Source organism: Balaenoptera physalus (genome assembly GCF_965194825.1).
Source record: "Balaenoptera physalus genome assembly, chromosome: 14".
Classification (NCBI taxonomy): domain Eukaryota; kingdom Metazoa; phylum Chordata; class Mammalia; order Artiodactyla; family Balaenopteridae; genus Balaenoptera; species Balaenoptera physalus.
In genome coordinates, this window is record NC_138893.1 from 52,428,308 (window position 1) to 52,443,632 (window position 15,325).

The window sequence follows — 15,325 nt, forward strand, 5'->3', positions numbered from 1 at the left end:
TTGGTCAAACAGATCAGTTGGTTGAATGGAGTTTTGTTATAATGAATACCTATGCACTAGGAAATCTAACACTAATTGCTTTTATAAATAAACCCCCAAATCTCAGTGGCTTAACAATAGAAGTTTGTTTCTCACTAATGTCACATCCAATGCTGAGGTACCTGGTGGATGGCCTTTTATGTGATATTCCAGGACCCAGGTTTTTTCTGTCTTGTGGCTTCTCCTTGGAGACTCTTCCATTCATCTGGCAATGGAGAAAAGAGACTATAAGGAAGGACGTGGCTTCTTAATTTCTGTTCAGAAGTGATACACATCTCCAACTACTTCAGCCTAACGTGACACATTACTTCTGCTCACAATGCTTTGACCTGTTTAGTCTTATGGGCACCCCTCTTGTGATGGAGGCAGAGGTATAGTAGGTTCTGGCTAGGCAACTGCTTCTTGGCAACAGCTCTGCAATGTGGAAGGGGGGCACAAAATTTTGGTGGTCAATAAATTGTCTCCACCCTATCCAGAGGAGCAAGCCCAGGTGAATGCGGGGCTTACCTCGTGTACCTCTCCCCTCTCAAGGATCACAGCTTGAGTTGGCTGCTGTCCGATTCCTTCAAACATTTGTTTTATATATTTTGTGTTGGATTTCAGGTTGTCTATGACAGGAGGGTAATTCTGATCTACTCCATGATGGCTAGAACAGGAAGTACTACTTAACTTGGTTTTAACCTAGCATTTCTTAAACTTATTTGACCATGGAGCCCCTTTTCTTCATGTAACAATTACTAATAAAATACTTTGAAAAACATTTTTGCAAGGAAAAGAGTAAAGTTATACCACCTCCATTCCTTTACTTATCTCCCCAGGTTTTTGCTTTTGTTATTGTTTTGCTTTTGTTTTTATTTGTTGTAATTGTTTTGTTTTCTTGAGAAATTTGAGTTTAGCTCAGTATTGTTTAAGTGGTCGAGATAGTTGAAGTAGGCAAGACTAAAGGAAGTTGAAAAGCACCTGTACTTGATTACAGGCTAAATGAACTAAGCGCAGTAGTCTGCATAGCTCTCCCACTTGGCAGAACAGAGAGGAAAGTTTTTGGTGTCTGTCACCTAGTACCTACTTGGTCTCTGGTTTCCTAGTTACTGTAGGAGCCACAGTTTATAATCTGCAAACAGAGAGTGTTCACGAGGTTAAATGAGACACTATATGTAAAATAGCTAGCAAATAAGAAGGAACTTAATACATATACGGCTCCTCCCCTTCCTCATTCTCCTTTCTGTGTTCTAGTTAGTAATGCACTAACCTAATTATAGTTAAGTTAGTTGTGCTATTCAGCTACAATGACAATTATACGAAAAGAGGTCAGGGAAAGGATGTGGTAACTGTATAAGCTCCCAATTTACAAACCCTGAATTAAAATAAATACTGCACATAGATGGTTAGATTCCAGTGACTTAGACCCTGCCATTCCTATTATTGATGACCCACAATTAGACTGACCATGAAGCTAATGACTTAAGCTTCCAGCCCTTCACTTGCATTGGTTCCTAGGAGTGCTGGGAGTTGATGAGAATTGCAGAATGTTCTAGGTGGTGAGGGGGAAGCATTGCTGTGTAGACATTTCTGGTAAATTGCCTAAAGAGCTCTGAGAAAAAAGGGACTTGAAAAAAATTTTCTGGGGATTTGTTGTGATTTATTTTGTCATTCTAAATAAATATTTACTTTTGTACCTAATTTTGTGTTTTGTACTTTTGATTTCCTTTTCTTAAAGAGGGTCCCACAAATTGTTTACATTTCAGACTTGAAACACACGAATCCACTCCTGCTCACACTTTTGGTGCCCTCACATGCTGCTACCCTGAAAATTCCCAGAGGTGCGCTGCTCAGAGCCCACTCCGATAGCTGGAGCTGCAGATGGCTTTCCTATCCCTCTCCTTCCCTGCTCCCCTAGAGCTCTCCTCATCACTGCTAGGATCAAGGGCCAGCTGCTTGAGCCCCTGCCAAGACAAAGTGTCTCTCCACGTGCACTGTGTTCACTGGGGAGAATGATTAGGGCCCAAAGCTCAGGACCCAAAGTGTGCAAGGAATTAGGAGAGAGAAAAGTTCAAGAAAATGGGGCCCTTGGGACAGTACTTGAGCCTCAGGGCCACCCTTTTGGCTCATTGAGGGTTAGCTTATACAGATACTCATGCTTTCATTAAATATATTTTTTGAGTACCCATTATGTGCCTGAGGGATTGCCCACCACCCTGACCTTTACTTGTATAATTTTTCAATGGTAACATTTTTCCAGGGTACAAACTCTTTGAAATTCCTGAACCACAACCCTTTAGTCAGCTGGGTGGCTCCTGTATGGATTATATAGGAATTGGTTGAAGAAAGCCAAAGAAGTATTTTGTAGGATTTTTTTTTTTCTAACAGTATTCATTTCATTCAAGCTCTACCTGCTCAAAGTAGTTCTGAACACAAGATGGGAAGACTGACCCATAGCAAAGAAGATGAAGAATAGTGTAGCCTCAGAAAGAAAACCTAAAGGCATGTGTGAGAAGAACGTGCTCAGTAGGAACCCAGAGTGAGGGCTTTGGAGGAGGGGCAGATACAATTTGTAAAGCTTTGGAGAGACTAGAGTCAGCCTCTAGTCTGACTGATTTCAAGGTGTCAGAATAGCTTTTATAGGTCAACAGCGTTGTTCTAATGATTATCCAAGCTTCTCCTCATCCAGTGGGGAAGGCCCCAGTTTTATGGAATTACCTGCCCAGGCAGGAGGTTGGGTGTAAGAATTCTGAGCAGACTGCCCCTCCTCCCTGAAAGCAGCAGGCAGCAAAACAGGTCCGGAAATTCCTGAGCATTGGGAGGCCAGCACTAATGCAATTACCTGAAATAAAAGAAGAGGTCAGATAATAAGGGGCAAAGGTTTTTCCTTTTAAAGTAAAGAGCCCGGTAAACAAAACCAGCTGCCCCTGGACAACAAACTCTCCTCATTAAATGTTTTAAGAGGCTAATGGGCATAAGTGGCTAATTGGAGTACAATCCTGAAGACTAAATCTAGGGGCCTAGAGAAAAGGGGGAGGGGAATCAGGGTTAAAACCTGGCTGGCAGAGAAGAAAGGAGATGAGACCTGCCCCTGGCAGAAGATCCCTAACTGGCCAGAATGGAATTAAAATACGAGCGAGATGATTTCACCTGGAGTCTCTAATATTTCTGGCAGTATCTCTGCGATATGGGCTTGGGAATCTCAGCTGGGACAGTTTTAAGTTTATATGCTAGTGGAATAGGATCTGGAGTAAGTTTTAAAAATAACTAATTATGGGAAATTTTATGTGTATTTACTATGGAAAGTCTGCAAGGGTACAAGGCAAACTGTTAACAAAGTTTCTCTACGTGTTGGGTTTATCAATGATTTTTCATTTTCATATTTTAATTTTGTTTATGTGCATTTTCTAATTTGTCTATAATGAGCACTTGTTTCTTTTATAATCAACAGATAAAGGGCAAAATTTTAAATACAGTAAGTCCCCACCATACAAAAGAGTTCCGTTCCAAGAGCATGTTCATAAGTCCAATTTGTTCGTAAGTCCAACAAAGTTAGACTAGGTACCCAACTAACACAATCGGGTATAGAGTACTGTACTCTATACCTGTACTCTAAGGTTTATAATACGTTTCACACAAATAATACATAAAAAATAAACAAATACAAAAAATAAAGAAAACATTTTTAATCTTACGTATAATACCTTGAAAAGTACAGTAGTACAGTACAACAGCTGGCATACAGGGGCTGGCATCGAGTGAACAGGCAAGAAGAGTTACTGACTGGAGGAGGGAGAGGAGGTGGGAGATGGTAGAGCTGAAGGATTGTCAGCAATAGAAGACGGAGGGCAAGCTGCAATTTCACGTGAACTAACTTACGTGATTGGACAGGCGAATGCACAGTCATATCTTTGAAAGTTCGCAACTTGAAGGTTCATATGTAGGGGACTTACTGTAAGATGAAAGGTATTAAACTAGAAATAAAATTTAAAACTAAGAAGAGCAAGAGAGTTGGTGAATGAATTGGTAAGTAGTTCTGTTTACCTTGTATACTCTGCCATCTTTGCCAGCTCCCCAGGTATGTGCTTGATATGACCTGCCAATCTAGAGGCCAGCCGAGGAAGGAATGATGGTTGCCAGTACTGAGCACAGGCTGTTTGTCCACACACAGAGGTTTCAAGCTCATTGCATTGGTAGTAATAGTTCACAGAGAGGTTATTTCTGCACAGCCTCTCCTGGCTTCAGCTTTTAGTTGAACAGCTCAGCCACTTGTGGTGTGATCCTAGGAGATGCTGAAATTTCAAGAGAGCTTAGAGGAGGACTATGATTTACCTAAAATTATCAGTCTAAGTGTTTCTAGAGCCAACCATTCTGCCAGGGTTTATGTGGAAGATGCCAAAACACCTCTAACTGGCAAATTTCCTTCCTCTCTCTTTCCTTCCCTCAATCCTTCCTTTCCTCTCTGATTTGTTTGGTCTTCTGATGCCTTTATATCCATTACTAAACTAGTTAACTCTTCAAGAGAGACCAGTTGGTAGCTCAGAATCATCTTTATCTTCCCAGTGAAGAAGACAGAGGAAAGCAGAGAGAGTTGCCCCCAGGTCACTGGACAGTCTGGTGGAATCCAGTCCTACATCCTCTTACCCAGTCTTGGTTAGAAATCACCATCTTTACCATTTTTAACAATTTATTCCTACCAAATGTCATCACAGGCTATCATGTCCAAATCTAAATGATGTATTGAGCCCTTTACTACAGGCAGCCACTATCAGAGAATCAAAGCTCTGTAACAGGCAGGAGTTTTTCAAATAACCACAGACTGTTGACATTGAATGTTTTCTTAGAAGCTTCACATTTACGAAGGGTAAGTGCAGCAAGCTAATTGTCCAGGGTTACCCATGAAAAAGGCTCAGGTATTTATCAACTCATACCTATGGTTAAATTATCCCCTCTCTTAAAAAGGAATACTAAATTCTGGAAGACCAAAGTTCTTATTTCCATAGTACAATATAAATGTGGGTTTATGTTTGCAAATAAAGTGGCTGAAACTTCACAGTATAATATGGGAATTCCTTTGGCATCCAAGTGTGAATCTGACTCAGACTGAAATTATTAAAAAGACACTGTGATGGCCAGGATGGGGAAGGAAGGGACTCTTATTTGGGCCAAAGATAGAGGCAATGTCCAGGGCCGTATTTGAGAATTTTAGAGGGTCTCTGCCATATCTGTTAACTTCTCTGATTCTCTTAGGGAGCTCATCTACGGCCATGGCTCCATTCATTACTTACAAACTGAAGAAAACAACCGGGTGAACATTTTCTGTCTCAATTTTTCTCTGTGCTGACTTCTCACATCTCCAAGTACCTGTTGCATATTTTCTCTTTGATATTCTCTGGATCTTTGGTATCTCAAACAGAATAATTTACCTCCTTTGACAAACCTAAAACCGAGTGTGACTAGCCTACGTGTCCTTGGCACCAATGTTCTCGAAGACATTCTCTCTCATTAGCTCGTGGTCATCATTGACTCCCTTCCTGTCTCTCTTATGCTCTACAGAAGCTTTATTTTATTAGTTCTTCACAGGCTCTCACTTTTACTTTTTCCATGATCTCCCTTACTTAGACCCAGATTTCTTCTTGCCTGCACTGTTGAGATAAGATAACCTTGTCACACTGGTTTCCTGCCTGGAGCTCTCCCTGCTCCAGTCTAATTCATAGCCCACAGGAATAGCCTGAGACCAACTGAGAATGATTGAATCCAGCTTGTTAGGTTAAAATTGGGGCCAAGAATAGGCTCTAAAAAGCTTAAACCAAAGTTTTTACTGGAATTCCTCCCCCACATGTCACATGAAGGAGGAATTGGACTATTCCCGGGTCCAAGAAAACAGCCATTGAGTGAACAGTAAGAGGGAGCCAATTTTAGACCCGTGGTAGAAGAGCCTTCCCTGGATCCGAGCTTTGGTACAGTGGAACAGTACTAGTAGTGTATGAGAGTGCGTCCCCTGTCCTAGATAATCACTTCTCAGGGATGTTGTCACAGGCTTACCTACTTCAGACCACATGACCACTAAGGTCTTTTCAAACTCCCAATTTTTGCAACATAATCACAGCCCTCTCCATCTCTCTCTCTCTCTCTCTCTCTCTGCCTCTCACCTACTGGAAATCCAGAGTCCGTTTTTGCTCCTCCATAATTCCCTAATTCCAAATCCTACGGTGGATGAACATACTGTCTTTCTCCAGACAGATGTTCCCCTGCTCACCCCATCCCATGGCTTTTCAGTCTAGGTTGCTGCCAGCTTGGGTACTTAAGTAACCTGGAGGGTAGTTTTGGTTATTGAATACCTTTTATGTGCCAGGTTCTGTGCCCAGAATTTCTTCTCATTTTTATCGGTACAGTAACCCTGTGAAAATACTGTAGGGTTGGGGTTCTTTTTAAACTGATTTTAAAGAAGGGGAAACCCAGTATCATATAGGTAGTATGTGGCAAAGCTGGGACTGAACCAAGGTTTTCTAACTCCAAGTTTCGTGTACTTGAGAAAAGAGACCAAAGGAAGGAGGGGAGGAGTGAAGGTCCCTCAACCCTGGGCCGTGGATTTTGTGGGATAGGAAGCATGTTCACGGGGAATCCTACATATTGAAAAAGTACATCTGGCACTTTTATCTCAATGAGCATTAAACTATATGTGTTGCCAGCAAAACTTATAAACTCTGCTGTTTAAAATAGTTACTGGGAGCTAACAAAGAAAAAAGAGGAAACTATAATATATTTGACTAGAACATAAAAGAACACTAATTACAGTACATTTTTATCATATGCGTAATCATCATGTAATATAGTACAAATGTTCATGTCCTTCAAAGTGTGTTACATTAACATTTTATGAATTATTTTTAATTTGAACACTACAGTGTTTTAATATGCCTAGCTTTCAGGTAGTATACTATCTAATCACAACTTTAAAAAAATTGGAGGTGCTGACAGTGGAGCACTAATAGAAAGAGGTTTGTGAGGTAATGGACATGGACATTACCAGCTCTGTGTGTTGCACATAATAAATGTTTATTGGATCTAAGTCTAGTATCTGTACCAGGAATGAGGTGAAAGGTCATGTCATTGGTTTGTTTTATTCCCTAATATAAGTAACCACCCAGATTTTCAAAAGCATGTGCCCTTTGATACAATCATCTCACTTTTAGAATTCTATACACACAGTAAGGCCCCTATTGTTTATGACCCCATCTTTGTGAGCTGAAAATTAGAGAAATCAGAAAAGAACTAAGAGTTGTTGAGTGCCTACTATATGCCAGACACTTGAGGTTTATCTGCTTTATCTTCAAACAATCCTGAGTAGTAGATATGTTACTTCTCTCTTAAGAATAAGAAAACTGAGGCCCATCAAGGCCAAGCATCTTGCCCAAGATCACATAGGTAGTAAATACCTGACTTGGAATTTGATCTCAGATATCTCTGGCTCCAAAACCCATGCTCTTTCCAATATACAAATGATTTATTAAACATTGGATTCTGTGGAAATGTGTGAGGTGGTGAGGGAGGCCAAGGGGAAGGCTGAGTGGGAGGAACTCATCTCCCACCCTCACTTCAACCAGAGCACCTGGTTGAAAGTGCAATTACAAAAGAATTTTAACCATTCCTCTACATCACATATTAGTATGGGAATTTAACATTAAAAGGAATTTTTAGTACTAGAATTAGAATTATAGTTCTATAATACGTACTGAGAGGTTGGTGTCTTACTAAAAATGACATAATCTATCATTATCCATCAGCCAAGGAGACCTAAGTGGATTGGAAAAGGCACCCAGGAGTCATAAGCATTGATTTAAATTAAATCAATTTAATTTGGAATTTTGCAAAGATGAGTGTTGGGAGGTTTGAGTTAATGAAGGTCACCTAATCCTGGGCTTAGCCTTCAGAGTAAAGATTCACACAGAGTCCCCACAGAGCCAGATGGACCTGTTTTGGTTAAATGTTAACAATGTAGTGTCGGCACAACTTGATGTTTCACTTAAGCTACCTAACAAAACTGGAGACACCACCACACTGATGTGTGCCAAACTTGTTGCTATTTTAGGAAAGGGCACCTGGACTTTAATCTGTCTGACTTATTTATTTGTTTATTCATTTATCCGTTCATTTATTCTGGAGGTGGAAGGAGGTTGACTACAAGGTATTTTGCCCAGGGAAGTGAACTGGAGATGAACTCTTTTGAGACCTGCTCACTGCACTAAATCAGATTTTTGTGGTTGGTGTTTTCTTATTTAAAGGTGTAGAAACCTTTCAAAATGTTTGAGTAGTCTTTCAAACCTCTCACATACCTTTATTACTTTAAGGTGGGTGTAGGGATGGTTTGGGAGGGGTGTTAAATTACTTTCCCTAGGGGGGAAAACAACTAAGCTTTTCCCCATTACCCAATTGTGTTACAGATTCCTGTCAGTTCCTATAGAGCAATAAATGCAGTTTCAATGGACAAAGGCTGAAAAAAATCACAATATTAGCCCACAAATGGAGGTGAAAATAAAGAGGATAAAAAGTATATTATTTGTTTGAAAAGTACCCAGGATCAAAACTTCTTAGAATGTAAGAGCCCAAGTGAACCCTGGGCTCTTTCCCCAGGCAACAGAGACCTGTGGCTAGAGAAATATATTTGTAGTCTCCTGCTCGAGATTTTCTCTGATTCTTATTTATTTTTATTCCAGTTGCTACATTGATGGCCGGGTGGTCAAGGTGATGGACTTCCTGAAAACTCGTCTGTTAGACACCCTCTCTGACCAGATTAGGAAAATTCAGAAAGTGAGTAAAAAATCTCTGGGGAAGAAGAGGAGTGAGTTTGGGGGTAAGGCGAGGAAAATGTCACAGGGTTCCAGCTGGATGTTAGCACTGTGGGTAGAAAAATAGTGCAGTCTGGATTTGCACGGCCAAGAGGTACCTCTCACAGCTGATGATTGCCGTTTATTGCTTTTCAGATTAAGAAGGGTTTGAATGTACCATATCCAAGTTTAAAAGCTTCTCTATTTTAATAACAAACATTTTGTAGCAGTTGGCTTCTAAATTGTGAGTTTCTTAAGGGAAGAATAGGTTTACTTTCTTTTCGCAGGAGTTTATTTTGGGTTAGTTTAAAGAGAGAATGATTACATTCATTCAGTGGAATTGTGGTCTGGGGTATTGGCAGTTCTGAGCCACATTTACACTATTCCTAGGTGTCTTAGAATCAGCCAGGTAACATCTTACTTTTGTAGAGATGTTGGGGAAGATAAGATTAAATTAAGCAATTGCATGTAGGTCCTACTGGCACGACACCTGTGGTTAGTAGTCCTCAAACTTGAATACAATCAAAATCACCAGAGGTTGCTTGTGAAGTTTCCAGTCTCACTTCTGATGTTCTGATTTAGTATGTCTGGAATGGATCCCAGACATCTCTATTTTTAATAGTTATCTGTCAAGTGATTCCACCCAATGCAGATCACGTTTTGAAATACACTAGATTAGTTAATTCTGAACTGTGAGGATATTATGTCTACAATTTCCATCTGCCTCTACAAAATGGTGATATCTCATCTTTAGTTTCCTAGTCAGGTCCTTTTCCAGGGAATGAGGACCTTTTGAACATTCAGCTTTCTTTTGAGCAAATTAAACACATCTTTGCAGAAAAATAGCAACAGGTAGGCCCCCATTAATACGGGATGAATGAGGGGAGTTCCCTGGTGGTCCAGTGGTTAGGACTGCATGCTTTCACTGCCAAGGGCATGGGTTCAATCCCCGGTCCGGGAACTAAGATCCTGCAAGCCGTGAGGTGTGGCCAAAAACACAAAATATATATGGGATGAATGAATAAATGAATGGGCAAATAAATGAATGGCTCATTATAAAATTAGTTGTGAAAAAAAACTATTTGGAGCAATCATAGAAAAGCACTTTTGATTGCTAAAGGGGAGGTCTGTACACTTTTCTGTATTCATACCAATGCCATACTCAGATTACAAAATAGCTTTTTGAGTCTTTAGAGGCTGGGAGCCTCAGGACTTCTGAATTTCTACATCCCAGTCTGATCCCTCTGGGGATCAGGTGCACTGACCAGCACCCTTATCTGTCACTGTCTCCTACTAGGCAAAGTCTAGGAGAACTAAATGATTTGAAATATCTCTGTCAGTCCCTTTGACATTCACTTAGTTTTTAATATTTAAATATTTAATATTTACTGAGCTTTTAGCAAGTACCAGGCAAAGTGCCAGGTGCTGAGGATACAAAATGTAATAAGACATGGTCTCTGCCCTCAAGGAACTCACAGTTTTAAGGTTTAATACTTACTTCGAGCAGGTTGAAAAACATATTACCTAATGGAGTAGAATGTCAGCCTGTTGAACACTACAGTTTTCTAAGCACATTATGCTAATCCAATATTAGTTATTGGTCTCTAAAAAGAGGGGAGGAAATTTCTTTCATTCATTCATTCTTTCATTCAGTGGATATTTATTGAGTGTTTACTGTGTTCCAGGCACTATACTAAGTTTCTGTATTACAACAGTGTACAAGACAACAAGTCCTTATATTTTGGCTTTTCCAGTTTTGAGCCTAATGATCTGATCAAAGGATTGTCATTGGAAGTAAAATGATTCAGTGGTATCATGGCACTGTGAGTGAAGGTTCTGTGTTCATGTAATTCTTTAAGTAGAATAGGTAGCTCTAGGTCAAAGCCAAGACAAGTGGATTAGGAGTTAGGTTCTTCCCTTTCTCCCCACTACCCAGTACTCTCCACCACCGCATACACCTTCACCATCACAGAATGTTCAGAGACTGAAATAAGTGGCTAAACTCACCTCCTGAATTGGCCAGGCAAGGCCAAAGAAACTTAGAGTAAAGGGCTCAAACCCTGTGCTCAATTGAAATTCAGACCTTTAAAAACATGTTTGCTGGACTTGGAAGGGGAGAGCTAAGTGCGGTTGCAGGGAGAAGCAGTGGAGTCCCCAAGAGAAATAACCTGTATCCAGAAGGCACCTGGCAGGGGACGGCTAGAATTAGCAGTAGGACCTGGAGTCACCTTTTGGCTGTTGCAAATACAACATGCTCAGAGGTCCCCTCAGGCTTATGTTCCTGTTCCGGTAATGTCTTGCTGTGCAACAAATTACCCCAAAACTTAGTGGCTTTAAACAATCATCTATTATGACTATGAATTCTGTGGGTCAGGAATTCCCATAAGGATAACTTGTCCTTGCTCCATTAGCTTCAGCTGGAAAACTCAAAGACTGGGGTAATTCAAAGGCTGGCGACTGGAATCATCAGAAGGCTCGTTCACTCATGTGTCTGGCAGTTAGTTGATGTCAGTTGTCAGCTAGTACCTCTGTGGGGCTGATAACCGGAATGCCTCTTTGTGTAGCCTGGGCTTCCTCCCAAGGTCTTAAAGTCAGATGCCCAAGAGAGAGAGCCAGGTGGAAGCTCTATCACCTTTTCTATCTACCCTCAGAAGTCATAGGGCATCACTTCAACCACAGGCTATACATTGAGACAGTCACCAAGACCCATAGGGATGTAAGACAAGAGGAAATAAACTTCTCTGGATGGGGGAGTGGCAAGGTTCTGGAAGGGCATATAAGACCAGAAATATTTTTTCAGTCATTTTTGGAGAATACTGTCTGCCAAAGTTCCATGCTCCTTGTTTCATTTAGTAGCTCATTCAGTTATTTCTCTGACTGGTTTTCTTTTTCCAATTCTCTTTTGCAAAGCTCTTGCCAGATATTGCCTTAAACGGGTATCTGCTAGGGGTGTTGCTGGATCACAGATTCCTTGAGGTTTGATTCATGGGCTAGACCTTCTATTGGCTACGGCAGCCTGGACCCAGTTGTTAGGGCCTCGAGGATGAGAGTCTCTACCACAGCCCAGGATATGCCAGGTACTGGCCTGACTTAGGGAGATGAGGGCTGGGAGACCAGAGAAGGGTCACCAAGATTTTCCAGTTGAAAAGTTACTTTGGCTGTTCCTGAAGTCCCCTGTGGATGGGTGGGGGTTTGGGGAATTAGATTCCAGGGTACAAACTGGGGCAGAGTGATCAAACTTCTTTCTTTCGAGCCCCCAAAACCAGTTTGGAGATGGACCAAGTAAGATTTTAATATGTATATACCTGGAACTCTCATCCAAAAACTAGAAATGGAATCTTTGTTTCTTTTCTATTTTGAGAAGTTCAGAGAAGTCCTAATGACCTCTCCTTAGGTCCACAGTAATGGAAAAAAGGGCAAATTTCCCACCAAAGCAGATTCATGTGAGATTGGTTAGATAAACCAGTGGTGAGGCTGTTTGAAGAAGAGATACGATACAGAATTTGAAGTCTAGTGGCTTGGGTTGTATGACCTTGGGCCATTCACGTAACTTCTCTGATTTTGTTTCTTCATCTGTAAAATGAGGATGCTAAAAATACAGTCAGCCCTCTGTATCTGTATCCATGTGTTCTGCATCTGTGGAGTCAACCAACCACAGATTGAAAATATTCAAGAAAAAAATTTTCAGAAGGTTCCAAAAGTCAAAACTTGAATTTGCCATGTACCGGCAACTGTTTACATAGCACTTACATTGTATTAGGTAGTATAAGTAATCTAGAGATGATTTAAAGTACATGGAAGGATGTGCATTGGTTATAATACAAACACCATACCATTTTATATATGGAACTTGAGCAACTGCAGATTTTGATATCCACAATTGTTCCTGGAACTAGTACTCGACAGATAGGGACCACTGTACTATCCTCCTTCCCTCTTAGGGAGATTAGGAAGGTCACATGAGGCCCTGTTTTGTTAATTGCTAGTGAATGCTAGTTCTTATTGCTATTATTATTGTTGTTTCAGTTATTGTGGTTATTTTTAATAATAATTTATGTAACTGGAGAAGCTTCATGTTACCTTTATCCTCAACTTGTTCTTTGCTTTTTTCCTCTTTCCTCTTTCTTTGAACCCTGGAGAATATGATAGGTGATATTTTTGGCACCTGAAAGGCAGTGCTAAAAACAGTTGTGGTTTCCAAATTTGGACTGCCACTTAAGAATTTTCAGTTTTCTGAGCAGTGGGTGAATTCTGGTTATGTGAGAATCTACATGATGCATTTGAAAGCCTAACAGAGACAATGTTTGGACAACCCACTCCTGTGGATGATCCACACTCTCTCCCTTCCATTAGAATGAGGATAATCATCTGTACTTTGGGAGATGAGTCAAGGGAAAGAGTTGAGAATCTCTCAATGCAGGCAAGAGTCAGACGGGAAAGTGAGAGATGATCAGGATACAGTGCAGATGGTAGAGCGTGGATAGCTGGGCTGACTCCAAAACAATAACATAAGAACCAAGATGAACCACTTCAGCTTAAGTCACTTGGACTCTATGATTTGTGTCTTCATCTCCTAGAGGAATCAGAGGAGGAAATAACACTTCTTGATATTATTTTCAGCAATTCAATAGGCACAGGAAGGAGTTGGTGAAATCCCAGTCATAAGGGAAGTATTTCCAGAAGTACTGTCCTTATGATTGCATTTTGAATACTAACTAAACTGAACAGTTGGCTTCCCTAATATTTGAAAATTTCCTTCCTTCCTCCCTTCCTTCTTTCTTCCCTTCCTTCCTTCATTTATCAACTGTTTATAACATTCTTGTATCTTCCAGACTCCTGAGGATAAAATGAAAAGCAAGACTGATGTGGTGGTTATCCTCAAAGACCTTATGGTCTAATGGGAAAATAGTTAATGAAGCAAGCAATGATAGTAAGATGCAATGATTCCTATAACAGGGGATGTTTAGGGTGCTACAGGAGCCCATGGTGAGATGTATCTACCTTAGTTTGTAAAGGAAGGGAAATTGGGCAAGTCTTCCCAGAGGAAGTGACATTTAGGCTAATTCTGAAAGGATAGACACCTTCTAATTTATACAGTTCTTCTTAGAGTGTGATCAGAGGACTCCTGGTGGTAGATGTATATGGTGGAGGGAATGGTTTACATGATTTATAATATGATCATGAGCATTCTTTTGTTAATATCATCATTGCTTATGATTGCTTATAATACTTAATAAAGATTAATTCTTTTGAAATCTCAATAAATGCAGTAACATTATACCCCTTTTTCCAATATATCCTAGTTGCAGTATCATGGAAGTAGGTAAGGCAGAGGAATATTTAATCCTTTGGAAGTAACAAATAGATTAAAAGGGAAACTTTTTTCTCAGCCAACTGCTGGTTTACCTACTTATTATATCAAAGTATATCAAAGGGGAAGAGGGTAAAAGAATAACAGTTATTCTTGAGGATCATAGAATAACTGGATGCACAACTAAAGGAAAATGAGGACAATGACAATGTTAACCTTCTCTAATGAAGAAAACTGGAAAATGAAAATACATTAGTAGGGTAAGAACAGTAGTGTCACTACTGGAAAAAAATCACTGTTTCATTGATTGATTCATTCATTCACTCATTCATTCATTCATTCATTCAATAATGTTGATGGCTTATTTCAATGTGCCAGTGCCTACCATGGTGCCTGTCACTTGGCAGGTGCTCAATCAATATTGGAGGGAGGCAGTTAGGGAGTGGAAGGTGAATGAGCAGAGTAAAATAGTGGGAGAAATGTAAAAGAAGCAAAGTAATGTCTATGTCTCAATCGCATTTGGATCTGCTATCTCGGCTGTTCACATGCAAAAGAATCTAGTCTGCTACTAACTTTGTAACATACTGTTGAATAGATAGATATTGATTTAGGCAACCAAAAATGGGCTATGCCTATATGTAGGCACAGTAGGAGAGTATCTTCTGGGTATATGCTTAAGGGTGAAAGAAAGTTCTCTTTGTGGCTCAAAGTAACATTTCAGTCAGTTTGCTAATGCCAGATATTTCATTTTAGAAAAATAATTTTTCATTCTACATTAGGGGGAGGATGCAGAATGTAAATAACTTGAGAAGAGGCAAACTACACTGATTTAAAGTCACACTAAGGTGTTAATATCAAATAATCCTTTCCCAAGAGCAGGCTTTTTTCTTTGCAATAATTTTAGTTTACTTAAAAAAATTTTTTTAAATTGAAGTATAATTGAATTACCATGTTGTGTTAATTACTGCTATACAGCAAAGTGACTCAGTTATACATATTTGTGCATTCTTTTTCATATTCTTTTCTATTATGGTTTATCACAGGATATTGAATATAGTTCCCTGTGCTATACAGTAGGACCTTGTTGTTTATCCATTCTATATATACCAGTTTGCATCTGCTAATCCCAAATTCTCAACCCAACCCTCTCCCACCCGCCTCCCCCTTG

The 15,325-nt window shown here is 40.0% G+C and overlaps 1 protein-coding gene across 7 annotated transcripts in view; it reads left to right on the forward strand.

The window, feature by feature from the left end:
- HPSE2 (heparanase 2 (inactive)) overlaps positions 1-15,325 on the forward strand; it is a gene marked incomplete at its 5' end in the record, with an annotated part of 626,538 nt that overhangs the window by 441,369 nt on the left and 169,844 nt on the right. For all 7 annotated transcript variants that reach the window (XM_082425203.1, XM_082425208.1, XM_082425205.1 and 4 more), the window contains one exon: positions 8,736-8,829. In XM_082425203.1, the coding sequence (XP_082281329.1) occupies positions 8,736-8,829 (94 nt within the window). The remainder of the gene's footprint in view (positions 1-8,735; positions 8,830-15,325) is intronic.